Source organism: Nelusetta ayraudi, unplaced genomic scaffold (genome assembly GCF_046127955.1).
Source record: "Nelusetta ayraudi isolate G7.1 ecotype Tasmania unplaced genomic scaffold, CSIRO-AGI_Nayr_v1 ptg000074l, whole genome shotgun sequence".
Taxonomy (NCBI): domain Eukaryota; kingdom Metazoa; phylum Chordata; class Actinopteri; order Tetraodontiformes; family Monacanthidae; genus Nelusetta; species Nelusetta ayraudi.
This window is the reverse complement of record NW_027466124.1, coordinates 799144-818506: the sequence shown is the minus strand read 5'-3', so window position 1 is coordinate 818506 and position 19363 is coordinate 799144. Positions and strand designations below refer to the sequence as shown.

At 44.6% G+C, this 19363-nt stretch overlaps 1 protein-coding gene and 1 long non-coding RNA gene across 2 annotated transcripts; both read left to right on the top strand.

Annotated features, from left to right (window-relative positions):
* Positions 1-505: 505 nt before the first annotated feature.
* LOC142899590 (interleukin-21 receptor-like) lies at positions 506-12337 on the top strand. The gene is made up of 10 exons (XM_076043247.1): positions 506-548; positions 988-1213; positions 1599-1724; positions 2006-2114; positions 2755-2939; positions 3313-3446; positions 3822-4020; positions 4327-4387; positions 6362-6467; positions 10141-12337. The coding sequence occupies exons 3-10, from the start codon at positions 1658-1660 to the stop codon at positions 10855-10857; spliced, it is 1578 nt and encodes a 525-aa protein (XP_075899362.1). The 5' UTR covers positions 506-548; positions 988-1213; positions 1599-1657; the 3' UTR covers positions 10858-12337.
* Positions 12338-13424: 1087 nt separating this feature from the next.
* Positions 13425-18280, top strand: LOC142899624 (uncharacterized). The gene is made up of 8 exons (XR_012928790.1): positions 13425-13507; positions 13673-13766; positions 14967-15382; positions 15603-15754; positions 16124-16301; positions 16555-16654; positions 16742-16826; positions 17240-18280. It is a non-coding gene; the product is annotated as an uncharacterized LOC142899624 (long non-coding RNA).
* The last annotated feature ends 1083 nt before the right edge of the window (positions 18281-19363 follow it).

The window sequence follows — 19363 nt, the reverse complement described above, 5'->3', positions numbered from 1 at the left end:
GCAACACTTGGACCTTTTGAAACACCTCTCAGAGATCTCACATATTATGATCTCAGAGATCACGAGGTCATCTGAGATCACTGTGTCAATTCACTTCAAGGTTGACGACCTTTTTCCATCTTCTGCCTGACAGAACTTTCTCCTGCTTCGACTTCCTTTAATGGCCTTTGCTCGACGCGAGGCAAAAAGAAGTGTGATCGCCCTCTGAACAGAGAGGCAGCAGCAGCAGCCTCAACACGCGGCGACAGTGTGAAGAGCTCGTAGGAAGCCGCCCCAGCAAAGCCGTGCCGAGCAACAAAGGTAGACCATCTCCAATACCGCGGTTGCTGGTTCTGGTTCCTGTTTCCAAGGAGCTGCCTGTTGCGTAACACTGGTTATCAACTGCATTGTCGGTGAGGTGATTCATGTTGATAACAGTTCCTTATGCAAGCGTTGAGCTCCAACTTCCACACTGAAATCGAGAGACAGCCCCTGCTGCTGAAATATGTTGTTGTTGTATGTAATAAGGTGACTGGAAACCCCTGCAAGCTGTTTTCTGAGCCGTGTAGGTGTGTGCAGGGTCTTTTTTTTCCCTGACCTATCAAAAGGCACCTCTGGTGTTTCACTTTTGAGATACGTCAGCGTAGCATTGTGAGTAATAATCAAAAAATCAAAAATCAAAATAACATGCATAAGAAACCAGACTCCAGTTGTGAAGTCAAACACAGAGTTTGTGCTTATTAGTGTTATTTATTATATTTATCATTGCTATTATTATTATTTTTTAAATCTTTTTTTCATTTCTTCTTTGAACTAAGCTGCTTTTAAAACTTAAATTGTGTAACTACACAAACAGAACACTGTTGGTCTTGTTTTTTTTGTTTTGTTTTGTTTAATTTTTTATTTTTTGTTTTTGTCATTATGAATATACCTCAGAGGCTCTCGTGCAGCCCGGTGTCAATTTCCTGTTAACTTTCCTGCCACTGGTGAATTTCTGCACATTCATAGCGGCGGCGGGTGGAAGTGGTGGGACGGAGACGCAGCGCAACGCTCGGTGGCTCTGAAACCACTTCCTTCATGACGCCGACAACGATGACGTGCCCGACTGCCTCCAGGCAGAGCGATGCGCCAGTTGAGTTTCGCACGCAGCCACCGCCACCCTGCTGCCGACGAGTCTGAGCGACTGGCTGAGCGAGCGGCCACCACGGTCATCATCGTCCAGAAGAATAAAAAGGTAGGCTCGGTGCTTGATACATTTTTGGGTGTGAAAAAAGGTTTGAAGATTTCTAAAATAATTCCCAGTTATCATAGTTCAGTTATAAAATTCAATGTTCTTTGTTTGTATGTCTTTTATTTGTTTGTCTTGAATGTATGTTATTTATTTTTCTCTTGATATATTCATGCTGGAGATGATGGTTACCATGTAAAGTTGTTGTTTTATTTTTTTTAATTGGTTCGAAAGTTGACTTGCTTGATCCTGACTCCACCCCTCTACCCCACTCCCCCACCCCACTCCCATTTTTTCCCCCCTTCATGTACTTATTAAGTATTTATGTATTTATTGATCGATCTGTGTTTTTTGTTTTTTTTTCCCCCTGCATTGCATTTTTTATTTTCAGTTGCAGTTTGAGGCGCCGTGCTTGCACCTGCTGTGGAAGCAGCAGTTGCTCACGACCTCATGGATCCTAAACTCGGCCCTCTGCTGCGGCTGCTGCTGCTGCTGCTGTGCTGGTTGGTCCCCAGCGGTGAGTGGCTTTTCTCTTCTCCCTCGTGTCTCCTTTTCACAACACGGATCTCATGACCCCATCGGGTTCTCAGGGGTGGGGAAAGTCTCATCGTGGTCTCTGTGTATTTCCCCCTCCCTCCCCCCATGGGTTAAAATGCGTGTGTGCGTTTTTATCCTAGTCTTGCAAAGCTTCAACACGTGAGAGGATTTGAACTAATATTCCAGTTACCTGGGTCTGACTGTCCTGAATACTGTGTGACCCGATTGATCCTTTTCTCCCCCCTGTTTTCTCCTCCACAGTTGTGTCTTTGTGCAACGTCAGCTGCTCAACCGACTACGACGTCTCGCTCAACTGTTCCTGCGGCGCCTCTGCGACATCACATCCAGTCCTCATCCAAGTCAGCTGCAGGTACAAAATGCACGAGATGCTGTCTCTCACCCTGAAAACGGAGGGTGGCCCTCTCACGGCTTCATGTTTGAACTTGTGGACCAAATGTTGGCTGTATTCCCCATCGTGCTGGCTGCGCTACAGTAAAAAGCTCTCTCACTCTTTCTGACTTTGGAAAATGGAGCATTTGATGTCATGTTCTCTCTTCCTGCCCAGCCCCAAAAACAGTGTGTATAAAATCATATGTGTATGACATATATATACCGGTACTACCCGAAAAATTAGAATATCGAGTGAAAGTTGTTTTATTTTGGCAATTTAACATCAAAGATGAAAGCAACACATTTTATTGAGCCATTACACGCAAACTGACATCTCAAGCAGTTCCTTGTTGTAACTTTGCTGATTAAGATTTTCAGCTCATTAAATCCACAAACCCACAAACTCAGAAAATTAGAATACTGTGAAAAGCTTCAGTTTTGTAGCTTCAAAGAGTCCAAAGAATCCAAAACACCTGCAAAAGGCTCCTGAGCCTTTAAAAAGTCTGTCTTGGGTTGTTGGCTCAGAAAAGTTCACACATATTTATATATATATATATATATATATATATATATATACATATATACATATATATACACATGAACCCTTTTGTGTGTTGCAGGAGCGAAGTAGATGAGGTGAACGGCACTTGTGAGGTGGAACCGCCTCGCTCGTGGTGTGAAATGTTACCGGACAGGTTTGAAGATGTGACGTCCATTGAAACCGAGTGTAACGCCACGGCCTTCACCTTGGTAGGCAACACAGTGCGCCCCGCCGGGTCGTCCAGTTGGTGGCTACGTGAAGTTGGTACGTTAAGGGCCAGTAGTTTGTTTTTTTTTAATCTGTTTTTTAATTATTTTTTTTAAAATAAAATCGCAGTTTAAAATGTGTCCCCGATAACGGAGAAACTAAAAAACGTCAGAGGAGGTTTACAGTGTGTGATGAAACATTTATTATTGGAGTAGTAGCTCACATTTCTGTTTTTTTTTTTTTTTCGTTTTCATTGAAAACCGACACCTTTTTCCCACAAACCCTTTTCCACCTGCCTTTCACTGAGCACATTAAACCACAAGCTAAAACAGGGGATGAACCTCCCCTTTGTGGTAGCGTTGTTTTAGCCCCATTCTGTTTTCATTTTCATAGTGTTTTCCCTGCATCATCCTCCTTCTTATCCCCCCAGTAAAGCCTCCCTCTCCTTTTGGCGTGCGCGTGGCGAGCACAGAGGAATCCTACAACATCAGCTGGAAGCACAGCAACGGGGAGGACTGCCTCAAGTACAGGCTGTGCATGAGAGCAAGTGAAGAGGCATCAAAGGTAACGTTTAGTTTAATTCATCGTCCATTAGCTTAGCTTAGCTTAGCTAAATTTAGCTTAGCCTACCTTAACTTGGTTTAGCTAGGTTTAGTTTAGTTTTTTTTTTTTTTTTTTCTTTTAAAAAAAGGACCAGAACGGTGCAGCAGGATGGACGCCTCGAAGACTTATTAAGACTCCTTTTAATTGCAAGAAAAAATCTTCTATGCCATAAAATCACTTTTAATGACCCTGTGGCAAATGACTCACTCGTAACTGTCATGGTGATGCAAGATTATGAGACTTTTATTTTTATTTGCACACTTCAGTGATTTAAGCGTGATCGCACCCGGCTGTGACTGACGTGTCACTGACCATCTCCTCTGCACACCTTCTCAGCAGGAGCAGTTCTGCCGCGAGGCGACGGAGTGCAAGCACCGTACGTTAGATCGCAAGGAGCTGAGACCGAACGTCCGCTACACTGTGAAGGTTCAGGCCAAAATGTGTGACGGGAATCTGTACGAGGGTCCGTGGAGTGAGTGGAGTCCTGCCGTCGAGTGGAGGACTCGAGGAGCCGATGAGACGGAATCTCCTGAAGGTTGCCACTTCCATCACTTCTGTCATTTAGGCCCAGTGGGCGAACCGTTAAAGGATTTCAAAATACCCATGTATGTGTTTAGTAAGGCTTCCTTGTCACTGCTTCATAAAAATCATTTATATTTACGCGTAGAGCAGGCCCACGTGCTGTATAATAGGAAGCTACATTAGCCCAGAGAGATAAACAAAAAAAAGAACAATCATTTGACATTAACATTAAATTTGACTTGCCGCTAAATCTTTTACACTGGGCCTTTAAGCTTTCCAGCAGTTATTCATCAGGATTTCCCCTCAGTCTCTTTTAGAGGATGGCACGACTGGCGTCTGGTTTACCTCCCACCCTCCATCCTCGTCCTCATCGTGATCGTGTAAGTACCGTAATGATGACTTGTCGCCCAAGTGGTGCATAAATGTTTGAGTATGCTATCTTTAGGCCAACGGGGTGGCGAGAAACTATTAGAAAATCTCCCCAAAGAACAAAGAGAAAATACCCTTAAAAAAAAAACATAAAAGATGAAAACAATTCCTAAAAACCAAAAGAAATGACCTATTTACACCAGACCAAGAGATCTGTGAGGTGCAGTTGTTGACTACCAGCTTGCAGAAGAAATGGAGCGTGTAAAAGTGAAGCTGCGCAAAGTGAAAGCAAAGTGCAGCCTTTGGCTCAGCCACTTCTTTTTTCCAGTAAGCAACCGTCATCGCCACCTTCCTAGCATCACCTCCCACACACTTGCTGCGAGTGCGAGTGCGAGTCGCAGAGCAGCGAGTCGCAGCGAGTCGCAGTGCTACAATGCAGACTGTGCCTGGCTCCAGAGTCCACGTCACACAACTGAGACTGCATGCATGTGTGCGCTGAGGTCGAGCTGCAAGTTGTCCAGTGGGCTCTAAGTGACACGTTGTCTGTGTGTCCAAGTCGTTTAGCAGTAAAACAGTTGTTTAAACTATTAACTCATTAATAGTCAAGGGTAAAAGAGTAACTAGTACAGCGATTGGCTGCCTGAGGGTTTATTTAGAAAGAGTTCCAGTGTTTGCATGCATTGAGGACAGCCAGGGTCTAGAAGTGGGCACCGAAGGGCCTCGGCTTCAGCTTCCGACAGATTCAGCCGAGTCAGAGGGAAGAGGCCGAATGAGGCCACCTGGCTGGTTTCGTTCTAACACGTCTGACTGAAGTTCCCTGCAGTGACCCTAAATGACTAAAATCAGAATGTGTGTGTGATGCAGATAACTGTAAACTTCTCCCAGTTATCAGCTTCTGGCGAGGATGCAGCTGGTTTCGCACTACTTGCATGTTTTCTTGTTGTTGGGGTTTTTTTTTTTTTTTTTAACTTTCTTCTAGTAACTAATAATTAAACTGCACATACGTGGACCAAAACGATTTAACAAGCGTAATTCGGAGTGACTTTTATTTTTTTCATCTACTGCATTTCAAGCAGGAACAGGCCTAGAACATTTAACATTTGGATGTTTGTTTGTTTTTTTTCATCTTCAGAGATTGTATATGCACACACACACACACACACACACACACACACACACTACTGACTGTATGAAAAGATGAACAGAGTTTCTGGTTTACGCAGAAGTGCCAAAAAAAAAGCTGCATTCTATCAACTGGCTTTCAGGAACTACCAAAGTTGGTTATTAAAAAGTACACTAAAAGTGCAGTTGGCTTACTTGCAGGTGGGGGGTGGGGGGTGGGGTCAGGGGTACAGGCTGCATTCAATCAAACTGGAGGCTCGAGGTGCTGCTGGCCGTCAAATCGAGCTTGAGGCTGAAGAACAACTAATGGCAAACCAAAGAGCCGCGTCACGATGATTCCACCTGGCAAACTCACATTAGTAACTCCACACATGAAATGAATCCTGCCACAGATACAAACTTAATTCAGAATCACAATCAAAGTTGCACTGAGCACGAACGCTGATATATTGATGTGACTTCTGTGTGTCTTCATTAATTAACATTGATGAATTGAATTGAATTCATTCACATTGTTTTCTTAAATCTGGCTGACGAAGCCACCAGCCAACAGGTGCAGCCCCCCCCCACCCCCCACCCACCCATATATCTGCCGCCACGCTCTCATCAAAAACAGGAGGATTTAGTTACGCAAAACCAAGCAAAGTTACATTTAAAAAAAAATAAATCTGTAAATGTAACAAAAGAGATAGAAAACCCTGTAGTGTAAATAAACAGCTTTAATGAGATCATCTAAACGCTGTCACCTTTACTGTTATTTGTACTAAAGAAAAAGCAAAAAAAAGAACTTCTTGTATGTTTATTTCTCAAAAACAAACAAACAAAAAAACAAACACCTTTCTTTCTTTTTTTTTCTCTTACAGATGTCTGGTTGTGGTTATGAGTGGAATAATTCAGTGGAAGACTAAAATCCCTGACCCCAACAAATTCTTCAAGCCTCTCTACAGCATCTATGGGGGGAACTTTAAGGTAAAATAAAAATTATTAATACTCACACGTCACACTCGGCCTTTTGTGTAATTTCCAACGTTGCCCACCAGATGTTGCCAGTGGGGGGAATTTTCAGCATGGCTGGGCCTCCCCACCCCTCCCCCCACTGGGCCCCTGGAGCAGTGGGACTTTCCCCTCCTGTTCAGGTGCCTCCACTGCAGTGACTCATGCTGCAGGGGCTCTGTTGTTTTGCAACTGTTCGACGCGCTGTAGGCAGATTTCTGTTGGTAACAAGTCAACCTGTTCCACCCCAGTGGAAATTACCCCTCTGTACATCCAGTTAAGACCTTTAATGTGTCATTGTTTCAGGCTGGAAAAAAAAGAAAAAAGAAAAACGAGCAGTGAGAGGCAGGTTGTTATCTGAGATATCTGACAATTTCTTGATTGATCTTTTTTTTTTTTTTTTTTTCCGTACCCTTTGTGTGTGTGTGTGTGTGCCTGTGTGTATTTACATGTTTCTTTCTGTGGTCTGACACCCGAACACAGGCTAATTATAGTCGAGTCTTCTGCTCTCGTCACAAGAGGCAACTGACAGCATGACTGAAACTGCGATAGTACCCAGAAATGCGTGTGATACATAAGAGAACCATGTAGCGCAGATGAATGACTCGCTCGCTGGCTCGCTCAGTGTCCAGGAAGTACCAACTCAAAGGTCAGAGCAGATAAGGCAGCGAACCAAAGCCTCGGCGCTCCGCTGTCCCTCTGACAGACACTCGTGCTGTGGTGTGAGTTTCAGTCCAGCGTGAGTCTCGACTCCTCGCTTCAAATGGAAACGTTTTTTCGAAGGCAAAGTACAGGAAAAAAATAGAGGCTGTTTCCACTTGTGCACTGTGTCATTGTGTTATCTGTAGGGTTAGGGTGTCCCCGCAAGAGTGCTTAAAGGGGTCCTATTATCCTCTTTCAAGGCCTTTGTATTTGATTTCTGGCCCCTCCAGAGCAGCTTTGTAGACCTGTGTCTCTCGCTGGATCGCTTCCCTTGTGTTTCCTGCAACCCGGCAAAACGCTGTGTTTGCTTCACTCCAGCCCCGGCCTCCGCCGCGTACGCCTCCCGCCGAGCCCACTCCGCTGTGATTGGTCACGCTCTTGGTCGAACAGACACAGTTAGGACGCTGATGAGCTGCTCTCCTGACTCTTCAACATGGCCAAGTACCATGGGGAAGGCTTCCTCTTTCAGCAGCAGTTTGCCTGCTAATCCAGCGTCGTACGGGCCCATGTTAACAAAACAGTGCCCGTGAGAAATGCCGTAGGCAGACAAAAAAGTGACTCCGCCCACTTCTGCCTGCTGCCTGCCTCTTTAGGAAAGCTAAACAAAACTGACTTTCCCTCACACCCGAAAAAACATTTCCTTGGAGCAGCGAACAGCGATATAACTTCTGAGGCAGAGCGGGGGAGGGCGGGGCCAGGCCTAGATCATGCCTGAGCTTGGCCATGTATGTAAGTCCGGCATGCATTGACGTCAATGCGACCACAATGTTAAAAAAAAAAAAAAAAAAAAAAAGACGGTAAAACACAGTGTGCAGAACCATGCACAACAACTTTGAGGGCTCACGTCCAAATGCATCAAGCTCATTATTTGACGCTTTGGCATCGTTTGACCCTAGCATCCAACATTGTAGCAGTATTTAGAGGTCAGAAACGAGGAGAAGCATCATAGGTTTTGTAGTATCTGAACTTATGTTCACTTAGGTATATGTACTCGTCTAGACTAAGAAGCGACCCTGCTGCACTTCTTCACATAAGGCGTCTTTGTTTCCATAAGGCGCCTCCGGCAAAGCAGCCTGGTCAGTGGACTTCCTGTGTCCACTGCCATCAAATCATAACCAGACGGACACTGGGGGTGCAACTAAGGAACGTGTATACCTTCTCCCCCATTCCTGGTATCTTCATCTCGGGATACGGGGGGTATAAGAGGTGATGTGAACAAAGGATCACTGGAGTTGCTCACATCTGGCCAAGAGACATCCCCCGGGCTTCCATGGTGCCTGTTGGATTCCTGACTTCTTTGCAAATGAACCAGTTTTTATACAACCAAGCCGGTGTCAGCGAAGACTCCTTCAACGTCTACATCCCTCGAAGCCACCTGAAGAATTCACCACAGTTTCCTTTAAGTGTTTTGCCAGTTAAGACGCGTCGTTAGTGTGAAGTCCCTTCAGAGTCGACCCACCGCGTGCCTTGAAAGGGAAGGTGCAGTTGCAAGCGGCTGCCAGCAGGGCGCGCCACTGCACACACAAACAGGAGTTTCCGCCTGTGTGTGTGTGTGTGTGTGTGTGTGCGCGCGCGCGTGCGAGTGTGTCTTCTGCTCTCGTCACAAGAGGCAACTGACAGCATGACTGAAACTGCGATAGTACCCAGAAATGCGTGTGATACATAAGAGAACCATGTAGCGCAGATGAATGACTCGCTCGCTGGCTCGCGCTCAGCGTCCAGGAAGTACCAACTCAAAGGTCAGAGCAGAGAAGGCAGCGGACCAAAGCCTCGGCGCTCCGCTGTCCCACTGACAGACACTCGTGCTGTCAGACGGATGATTGGATGGACGGGTCTCACTCTCACACTACCCGACTGTGATACGCATCTCGCTGACGCGCGCGAGCGTTGAAATAAGCGACTGGCGAAACAGAAAAGCTATCAATCCATGTGTGCATCAGTCGTTAGTCATCAGCGCGAGCGGGCGAGCGAGGCGGCTGCGGTGGTTCCGCGCGCCCTATCGCGCCCTTGCGGTGCAGACTGTCCGCTGTTTCTCAGGGGAACGTGCTGCCTTGCGTCGCTGATGAGCTCACTGCCTCAGGATGTGGTGGCCGTTTGCATCAACAAAAAACCAATTCAAGCTTATCTAAAAATCGCCTGGGTGGGTGGGAGGAGTCAGCAGCAACTTCACACCCTTAGCGAGAGGACTTAGAGTAAAGTGAAACTTCAAGGCTCAACTGCTTTGTTTGTTTTTGTTTTTGTTGACTCTTTAGACTTATTCCGACCTCCGCATTCTGTCTGTGATATCTAAAACGCACAACACAGCACAATGCTGGAGAGCACCTTCCTGGCTTTGACAGTTTCACAATCATGTAATGCCCTCATGCAAATTGCTGTTCAAAATTTTTAGTCGACATTGTAGATCTTTTTTTTCATATTTGTACACAGTTTATGTGTTTGCATTTTTTTTTTTTTTTTTTTTTTTCCTTAGATGAAGGGCGCTCTGATTCTGGTGCATAGTGCAGTCCTTTGGTCAAAGCCGTTCCAATTGAATAATCTTCTGCATAGCTACCGATGTCTTGGTAGCTATGCAGTTAACAGATGCTAGGTAGCTAGCCAACCATGACCTCACGTTAATTGCTGAATTATGCATGGCATGCTGCCCCCAACTTTTGTATCATCCAACCCTTTGTGTTGAAAAAAAAAATAATGCTACATGTGCTATACGTGTAGCACTTTTAATGGGGTATTCCGCTGATCAAGTCACGATTTGCCAAAACTTCCTGTCCTTCTATCTAGAATTAGGCACCAAATACACATTACTTGCCCTGATGCTACAAAGTTTTGACCTCACTTTTCGCTCCATGCCAGACATTGCTAAGAGTGTTGCTCTCAGAACAACCCTGCGTTTTAACAACCTGACGCACGTGACGACTTGTACTCAATCTCTTGTGTCTTCTATTCACAGGAGTGGGTGAAGCCCATGTTCAGCGAGTACGACTTCCTGAGGATCTGCTCTGAGCCGCAGACAATGAGCGGCAAGCAGCTTGAAGTCGGCCAGGGGACGACTGAGAGGCCGAACTGCTGGGCCAACAGCAGCGGTCAACTCTTCCCAGCGCAGCAGCCCGGCGACAATTCCCTTCTGTTCTTCCTGGAAGGCGGCCGCTCAGATTGCACCGGCCACTCAGCCGGGCAGATCTCCATCCACACCGTCACCCTGAGCGGAGACGGGGAGCTGCTGGAGGAGGGGGCGGCGTGCAGAGGTCAGCGCCCCAGAGAGAACTTTGGTGCGTTTGGTGGAGACGACCGGGAGCAGGTCGCCTTCCTCTTCGAGGAGCCGGCGGCAGCGGCGGCGAGGCACAGCAGACACAGCGGGGTCTCGGAGAACCTTCGGGAACCGTCGCGTCACTCGTCCGCGGAGGCCCTGAACTTCCCGCCGCACGTCGACTTTGCCGAGGCCGAGAGGGCATCGCTGGACTCGTTTGTCTTCAACGAGCGCTCGGACGACGGCTACCCCCACGTGGACCTGGACACCGTCGACAGCGGCTTCGGGGAGTGCGCAAGCCCCGGAGCGTCGGACTCAAACGACTCGGAGCCGACGGACTCGCTTCATGAGTATAAGAGCTCGCAACACTCCAACTATGTCAAGCAGTGGGTGGCATGCAGCACGGTGGAGGACGGCTGAGGGCCACGAGGGGGAGGATTGAGCGTTGAGGACGAGCCCGAGGAGTGCTGAGGGACGCTTGTTCACAGGGTTCATCGGAGGAAATGGCTCATCATGTAAATCTGTCTTTCATGAACACTTGAAATGTTTGTCTTGCACTTTTAAATTTTGAACGCAGAAATTGTCAAAAGACTGATTTAAAAGTTGGCCTCACACTTTTGTGTGAACCAGAAGGAGGCCACTTAATATAGCAGAAAAAAAATCTGCATTTATTTTATTTTATTCTTTTGTAATTGCCTCTCAAAAACGGATTTTGCAAGGCGAAGAAATCGTTTGTGACAGGACAAAGTGATGTCGACACCGGTCTGACGTTCAGAAGTGTGTTACAGCAACATGCAGCCTGCCATGAATACACACAACCTTACTTCACAGTAATGTAGCCAACTCACACCTTGTAATCTGGTTAAGGAGAAACGTAGTAGCAGCCTGGCAGGAGAAGAAGAAGAAGAAGAAGAAGAAGGAGAAGAAAAACTGATAACACACTTTTTGTCTTTTAGTGTTGATTCCTGGGTTGTCCTTTCACTCAGCAGACTGAAATTGTTTGAGGAATCCAACTTGAGTCAAAGTGCTTTTTGATGAAAGGTGAAACCTGGAAAGAATTCCAGTCGCCTACAGCTCAGCTCTAAAAGATCACAATGACCTGGACGTCTGAGAACCTGCACAGACGCACACAGGTCAGACCACAAGGCAAGACACACAAAAAAAAAAGGTGCAGCAGTCAAATTTGTGAATATTCATCATTCATCGTGTCAGTATCCAATAAGGAGAAAATGGACGAGATAAATAATTTAGTTTTCAGTGATTTTATTTGAATGGTTTTTTGTTGTTGTTTTTTTTTGTTGGAAATTCATTTTTCTTTTGCAAAGCAGAGATAATGCATGCATTTAGGTCAGATTTTCTTTATTTATTAATACAATTTTAAAAAACAAAAACTATATTTATGCAGAAAATAAAATTGTCTTAATAATGCCATAGTTATGGGCCACGGAGAAGAAAATATTTTGATTTTGATTTTTTGGGGTTTTTTTGCTTTGTACACAGAGTGCTGCATGACATGGCTGTACTCACCGTTAGCTTGTGCACTTAGCGTGCAGTATATCAACGTGTCTGATCGCGCCGGCCTTCCTTGCACATGCAGCTCCTCCACAACCACGATAAGCAACCGTCTTGTTGTTGTGCAGCGACAGACGTAAGCTGCACAATTATTACTGTCACTGGGTGGTGAGATGGGGAAAAACACCTGTTTTAATCACATTTTGTGCCTAACAACCGCTTGAGACTGCGTGCAAATAATGAGATATCAATCTGAATTTCCTTTCCTTTGTGCTCTCAGATTGTATTTCTTTCTTTTTTTCTTTTTTTTTTAAAAATGGCTTTATGTTTGTCTTGCAGTTTCATGTGTAAATATTTTGTGTAAAGCTTTGTGTGTTTGGTACAAGTACAGGAAGGAAACAGTAACAAATGGAGAAGTGAATACAGAGCGGACTGGAGTGGCCTGCAGAGAGATGTACTGTTATTTATCTGGTGCTTAACACCTGTACGGTGATTCTGACGACTGTCGAGGTCTTTGAGTGTGAGATTGTTGTTCTGAGCCAGGATTGTCTTGTGATCAGCCTCATCCTACGCTTCAATATCGTACCTGCCAGAATTTTGATAAAGCTGAGTGTTGTTCGGAAGGTCGTTTTTTAAGGTGGTTGAGCTGCAATTGACACAAAAGTTTTCACTTTGCTTAATAAACTTTGCTAAAAACATATAATAAAAAAAAAAAGTGTGTTTGGTGTGATTATTACCGTGATGCCAGGGAGTGCTTCTTGGCACTGAACCTCTTAGCGTTGGAAAGCCTGATTTCTTTTATGACCCTTTTTTAAAATGATGCAGCAGTTGTGGGCTGCACTCAGGAAATGTTTGCCAAATCATCTCTTGCTGTTGCTGCTAACTCTTGTTTTGAGCTTCTGGTGCCTCCAGGTGTTCATCAACATCAGGTGGTCCGGTTGGTTGAGGAACATGAGGTTCAGCTATGAGTCCCAGACATAGCAGTCAAATCGTAGGGTCAAAGGTTGGAGAACAGGACAGATTCTCCTGCACTGGAAAACGGGTCTCAGCGTTGGGATCTATGCATGTTCTATATAAATGTGACAGCTCATCTCAGCTGTGACATCTCAGAAGACATATGATTTATTGCTATTACAACTAACTGTTCATTTCTAGTTGCAATGTCAGCCCATAATCGTGCCAGTAGATTCTCAACTATACATGATAGAAGTTCCCCAGCCCCAGGGTTACAAACTCTCTGAGACAATTCATCGTTGCCACCAGCAGAACAGAAATGTTTGGATGTTTAATTATGAAAAGTGATGTTTAAAAACCTCCATTTCACTTGAACGAAGCAAGCTGGAATTTCTAGAATGAAACTCTGCACTTTTGAACTGAAAGGGGAGGAGTAAAAATAATCGTATTTCAGTGGAAACGTTTATGAACAAGGGATGTCTGAAAAAAAAAAAATTTTTAAGACTTCCTCTGATGCCATTGGTGATAAGACAACATGAGTCCTCGCTGGTTATTCATCTGTTATTCACTCTGAGGCACGAGTGGCTGAGGAACGTCCGCTAAGGTAGGAAATCTCCTCACCACAAACTCCACACATGTCCTGCAGTGAAGAATATAGACTTTCTGTTCTGCTTTACAGCATGACATGTAAAAATTCTTCTTCTTCTTCTTCTTCTTCTTCTTCTTCTTCTTCTTCTTCTTCTTCTTCGTCTTCTTCTTCTTCTTGAAGAAGTGTGGTGTCCAGCTTGACAAGATGAGTCCTGGTCTCCTACTCATGTGCTGGAGCTTCATCCTCCTTTCAGCACCAACCGAATCCCTCACAGGTATACGCCTGCACCCCTCCCATCTCTTCCACTGGGTCACTTTATAATCTCCCTATTCTTTATGTTCTCTTCTTTTTTTACACAGAGATTATTATCTGGGTGACTATTTATAGGTTGCTATGCCACGCACCAGGTGCTTGTGGGAGGCTACAGGGAAAAACGTGTAAATGTCAAGTAAAAAGAAAATGCGGTTGTGACACGTTGAGGGGTATTTCTATTATATTACTCGTCAGGAGTTTTCTTCTTCTTTTTTCCAATTGAGTTAATCTCACATCAGAAGTGAACCACAGAACCTTCAAAGCTCTTTTCCTTTTAACTTCACAGCCTCTTGATATAAGAGAGCACTTGGGCTATTTGGTCCCTTTCACAAGAAAGGGAGACAGAAAGAAGCTGATGGAAAAAGTCTGGTGAAGATCTCTGGGCTCCACAACACACATTTTGAAAATACTTATTGATGGGAGGGGGCGACACGGTGGCGCAGTGGTTAGCGCTCACAGCAAGAAGGTCGTGGGTTCGATTCTGAGGCCCGGGCCTGGGACCTTCCTGTGTGGAGTCTGCATGTTCTCCCTGTGTCTGCGTGGGTTCTCTCCGGGTTCTCCGGCTTCCTCCCACATTCCAAAAACATGCATGTGAGATCAATTGAACATTCTAAATTGTCCGTAGGTGTCCATGTGAGTGTGAATGGTTGTCTGTGTCTATGTGGCCCTGCGATGAACTGGAGACTTGTCCAGGGTGTCACCCTGCCTTCGCCCTAAGACAGCTGGGAGAGGCTCCAGCAGACCCCCGTGACCCTGAATAGGAATAAGCGGGTATGGAAGATGAATGAATGAATGAATGTTGATGGGAGGTGAAGAGAAACCTCACGCCGTTCACTGATCTGTGAAGGATGAGATAATTATGACTCAAATCAAGAATAGAGCTCCAGCCGTACTCGGTTCAGTAATTTTGCGTGCTCCACTGCGGGGTCGTGTTGTACATTGCAGACTTAGAAATGCAGGCGCCGCAGTTTGGCTAAAACAAATCTTCCCTGTTCCTCCCAACCTCCATGACTTTGGATCTGAAGTATTGCACTTTGAGGGTTGTTGGCCTTGACAGCTGGTTGATTCATCACAGCTGGTCGCCTACCCGCTGAATAATTTGAGAAAAACTTTGTTAAACTTTTGACTTATGTTTTTTACGATTTTATTATATTTTTTTCAGTGACTAAATATTCTTGTGTGACACCATACTGGGACACGGTAACTTGTGAGCTGGACATCAGCGGCTGTCCGAAGGAAGACTGCATCTACAACCTGACTTTTAGTCTAAAGCCCGAGGACAATTACGAGTATGAGTACGAGTACGAATACGTGTCCCATCAAGTGGCTTTTGTTTAATTGTACTTTATGTCGTTTTACTTTGGCACATGAATCATGTCATGATTTTTTTTTTCAGTATCCTCCCCATGAGTCCACAAAACTGGACTTGTTCACTTGCAAGGATCGATCAGAGTTACCGCTGCGATTGTAAAATCACAGAGTTCAAATTCCTGAGCGAAAATGATAAATATGTCATCTCACTCTGCACTGGATCTGACTGTCACCAGTTAACAGACAACTTCATACCACATTTGAACAGTAAGCTTGATTTAATTAAAATTGTTGTATCAGTGTCCTGTTTATTATTATTCAAAAAAGAAAAGAAAGAAAGAGAGTTAAAAGTCAAATAATATACCCAAAATCAGATCCTCACTTTCACAAGATCCACCCTGCATAAGTATATTTTGTATGTAATATTTTAGAAAGATTGCATCGTACGTGTGTGATGCAATATGTCATGGTGAATATTTGTTCTCAGTTCAGCTGACGCCGCCATGGCCGGTGGAGGTCCTGCAAACACCACTGGGTGTCAACATTACCTGGGAAAGTGGCTACAGAAGCCATTTATACATCAAAGAAAGGCTGGTTTACGAGCTTTTACTTCAAGCACTTCGAAACAAAGAAAACAAAGTAAGAGTAATTCTATAACCCTAATATCAACCCCAACTTTAAACCCTGACACCATCGCTAACCCTAACCCAACCCTAATCCTAAACCCATCGTTAACCCAAATCCAGCTCAAACCTGTCCCATTAACCCCACCCCAGTGGTTCAGGGCACGGTATGCGCTGGTACACGGAGTGTACCCACTTATTTTTCTGTCAGCATTGTGTTTATTCACTTCACAAGCCACTCTGGCTTTGCTGAATTGGTTGCTTAAAAAAGGGGCATGAATTAAGAGTCTGCCCACTTCTCCAGGGACCACTACACCACTGTTTCAACCCCAACCCTTTCTCCTTTCAGGAATAATGTTTGTTTATGTTTTTTTTCTGCCCTCAGACACACGTATCCAAACCAACATCAAATTCCATCGCAATTCCAATGTCTCTTCTCAAACCCGCTGCAACTTATTGTGCCAAAGTCAGATCTAAAATTGACCAAAAATCGGACTGGAGCGTAACAACGGATTGGAGCAACTGGAGTCCAGAGGCATGCTGGAAAACTGGAGCTGGAGAAGGTAAAGAGAGTCTCAGGTCTGCCGGTCCGACCTGCTAGACAGTTACCATGTTTGATAATGAACACTGCCACCGCTGCCTGTTTGCACGTGGGCTACGGTAAGAATGAAAGATTGTCAGATGTCAGATAAGCCACTTCCTCTTTCACTCCTTAACTTTGCCTTACGTAGAACTACTCTGATGCTGCAGACACACTGATTGTCAGCCTGCAAGCATGACTCACCGGCTGTGTGCTATTTCAAAACACTCTCTCAGAACAAGACGGAGCGGCATTAGTCACCCTGGCCAGGTCTGTGGGCCCAGTGGTCGCTGTCATCAGCCTCATGGCATTTGTTCTCTACAACACTTTCCCAAGGTAAGTGTATTGATGCACCTCCACCAAATGATCCAGTCGTGGCTTGAACGTGCGTTTGAAATCCCATTTCCCCGTTTGTCTCCGCAGGATGAAGATGAAACATGTTTGCCACACGCCGTCGCCGGAGCCTTTCTTTCGACCTCTCTTTCAGCAGCATGAAGGCAACTTGAAGGTGCACCACTGACCCCAAAACTTCCATTTAAAAATCTGCCTTGCGTGCGTGTCAGTTACAGTGCATGAGCAACTCCCATGTTTGATAATTCACGATGTGCAGCCGCCCAGTCTCTCTGAAAAACTGATTAACTTTACCTTGATCACCACCACCACCCGGTGAAAGAAGTGGAAGTGCAGCTCACAATTGTTCTGCAAACTATGAAAACTTTCTTCAGAGTTCTGCTCTGTCTTTTAGGTAGAGGGCAATGTTTATAATTATCTTAACTGTCTGTGATGGCTGTATGCACCAGCCACATACTGAAGATAAAAGACTGAATTGCAAGCAAATTTCCCAATTGGACAGAACGCAAAGCAAAATGATGCCATAAAGCACAATAGCTATTAGCATACGTTTTTCTTCATATTTTGCAGGAATGGCTTTCACCTCCGGGCAGATTCATGGTAGCATACAAAACTGAGGAAATCATGACAGCAGATCCTGTGGTTGTCTTGCCAAAACCTGCAATGCAGGAGCCAGAGGAGATCCAAGAACAGTGTTTCAGTCAAGCAACACAACTGGGATTCCCACAGTGTCAACTGTCTTATGTTGGCTTGCCGGAGATACAGGAGGCCCCTCTGCCTTTACCCGTGTTCTGTCCAGGAAACATGTCTTACACAAAGTTCCCCTGCTCTTTCTGGGGCAGCCACGTTGTAAAAGAGGAGGAAAGTGAAGTACTTTCCCCCCCAGATATGACAAAGACTATGACGAATGACTATAAGGAAGACTCTGGCTGCAGCTGTGAGGACATGACCAAAAGTCAGGAGTGCAGTCGAGCGAGCAGTCCTGTCGATGAAAGTCCTCCAATGTGTAGTTGCACTGATTACTGCATCCTCAACAAAACTGCAGAGGGTTTTGCTCCTATCTTAGTGTCCAGAGGTGGGGGAGGCAGCCAAAATGTTCAGTCTGAGTTCCTGCAGGAGGATCCGAGCCAGTGATAAAGACATTAGCCTTTTTGTCTCACTTTGGAAGGGCTTAAACAATCCCTAACGTGTGTGACGCTGCAATGCTTACCTACATGATCAGTTATGGCTTTTTGTGCTTTTGTTGCTTCTGTTTTTTTATTCCGCAAGAGCAGAATGCATGTTTAATCCATGGGGATGAATTCCCCTTGAATGATAAATAAACTCAAGTGCAAAGCGCTTTGGTTTGTGAGGGATCTCTTCAATATCATGCCTCTGTGAATTTGTTGATTATTAGTTGAAACCCAACATGTGCAATGGAGAGGTAAGCCTGGCTTGTGTGTTGCCTGCGTTGGCACAATGTGGTTTTCTTGTACGCTGTGTGATATTACTCATTTGGATATTTGTTACCATGAATTATGATCGGAAATGTTGAGGAGTTTGTAACGTTTTTACTGAAGCCCAGAAAGACTTAGTGGCATCAACTGGTGAGAGAATGCACTGTTATCAGGCGACACTCTTGATCTCACATCTTTCATCTATCTGCATTTGCATATCTATCCATCTACATATATATGTAATCTCTTAAAAGCGCCTGTTTTTGTACATTTTGAGAGTATCAGTGGTGTTATTACTTAGTCTTCATTATGATTTAAGTTCTACGGAATCTATGTTGTTTCCCAACTAAGTCACCTATATGAAGGTAATGTAATGTGTAAGTGTGATTGTCTGTAGACTCTCAAGCCGTAGTGTCATATTGAGGGTAATATGTGATGTATTATGCCGCAGTAAAAGCACCAAACTTTGAGCCGATCCCTGGTGAATCTGTGATCATACACAAGAAAGTAACCCTAACTCCCCTTACTCTAGGTTCGACCCCTACTCCAACCCTAACTCTAAAAACTTTTTTCCATGAAAAAAAAATAAAAAATTCATGAAACAACATTTTTGGCTGGGAAAAAAATGTTTCCATCAACTCAGCAACACTGCAATTAAAACAACAAACATCTTGACGAACAGTCTCATCACATAGTCTTATAAGTTATGACGAGTGAATTTGTTTTTTACAGACATAAATATCAATGGGAAAACTTCATTTGATAAATATCAGTTTAACAAATAAAATATTTTTTTTATCTTCATGTTCATAACATATCAAGTACAATCATTTCCTGCATACATCGTATGGATAATGTCTTTACGTCGATTAAAAAAAAAAAAAAAAGTTGCTAATTTTAAAACTGGCGGAATTGTGTTTCCAGGAATTAGGCGTAGTTAGCCAGGAAAATCTCTGTACCGGACTGGCAATACGGGCAGCGACTGTTTACCAGCGGCTATTCAAAACCCCATACGGCCTAAAAAGCATTTCCTCTTGGCCGCAATACAAAAAGAATTGCCTGTAAACTGTTGACATGACATTTATGTTTCTTGATGGTCTGATGGCATGGGCATTGTGCTCCAACTTCTATTAAAAAGGAATAAATAAATAAAAACAACCACTGCATACATTTACTTTTATACAATTCCCCTATTCAATTTCCCCGTCCCCGTCTGGCTATATTGCTGCATTTCTTCTTTTCAAAGTGCACACCCTCC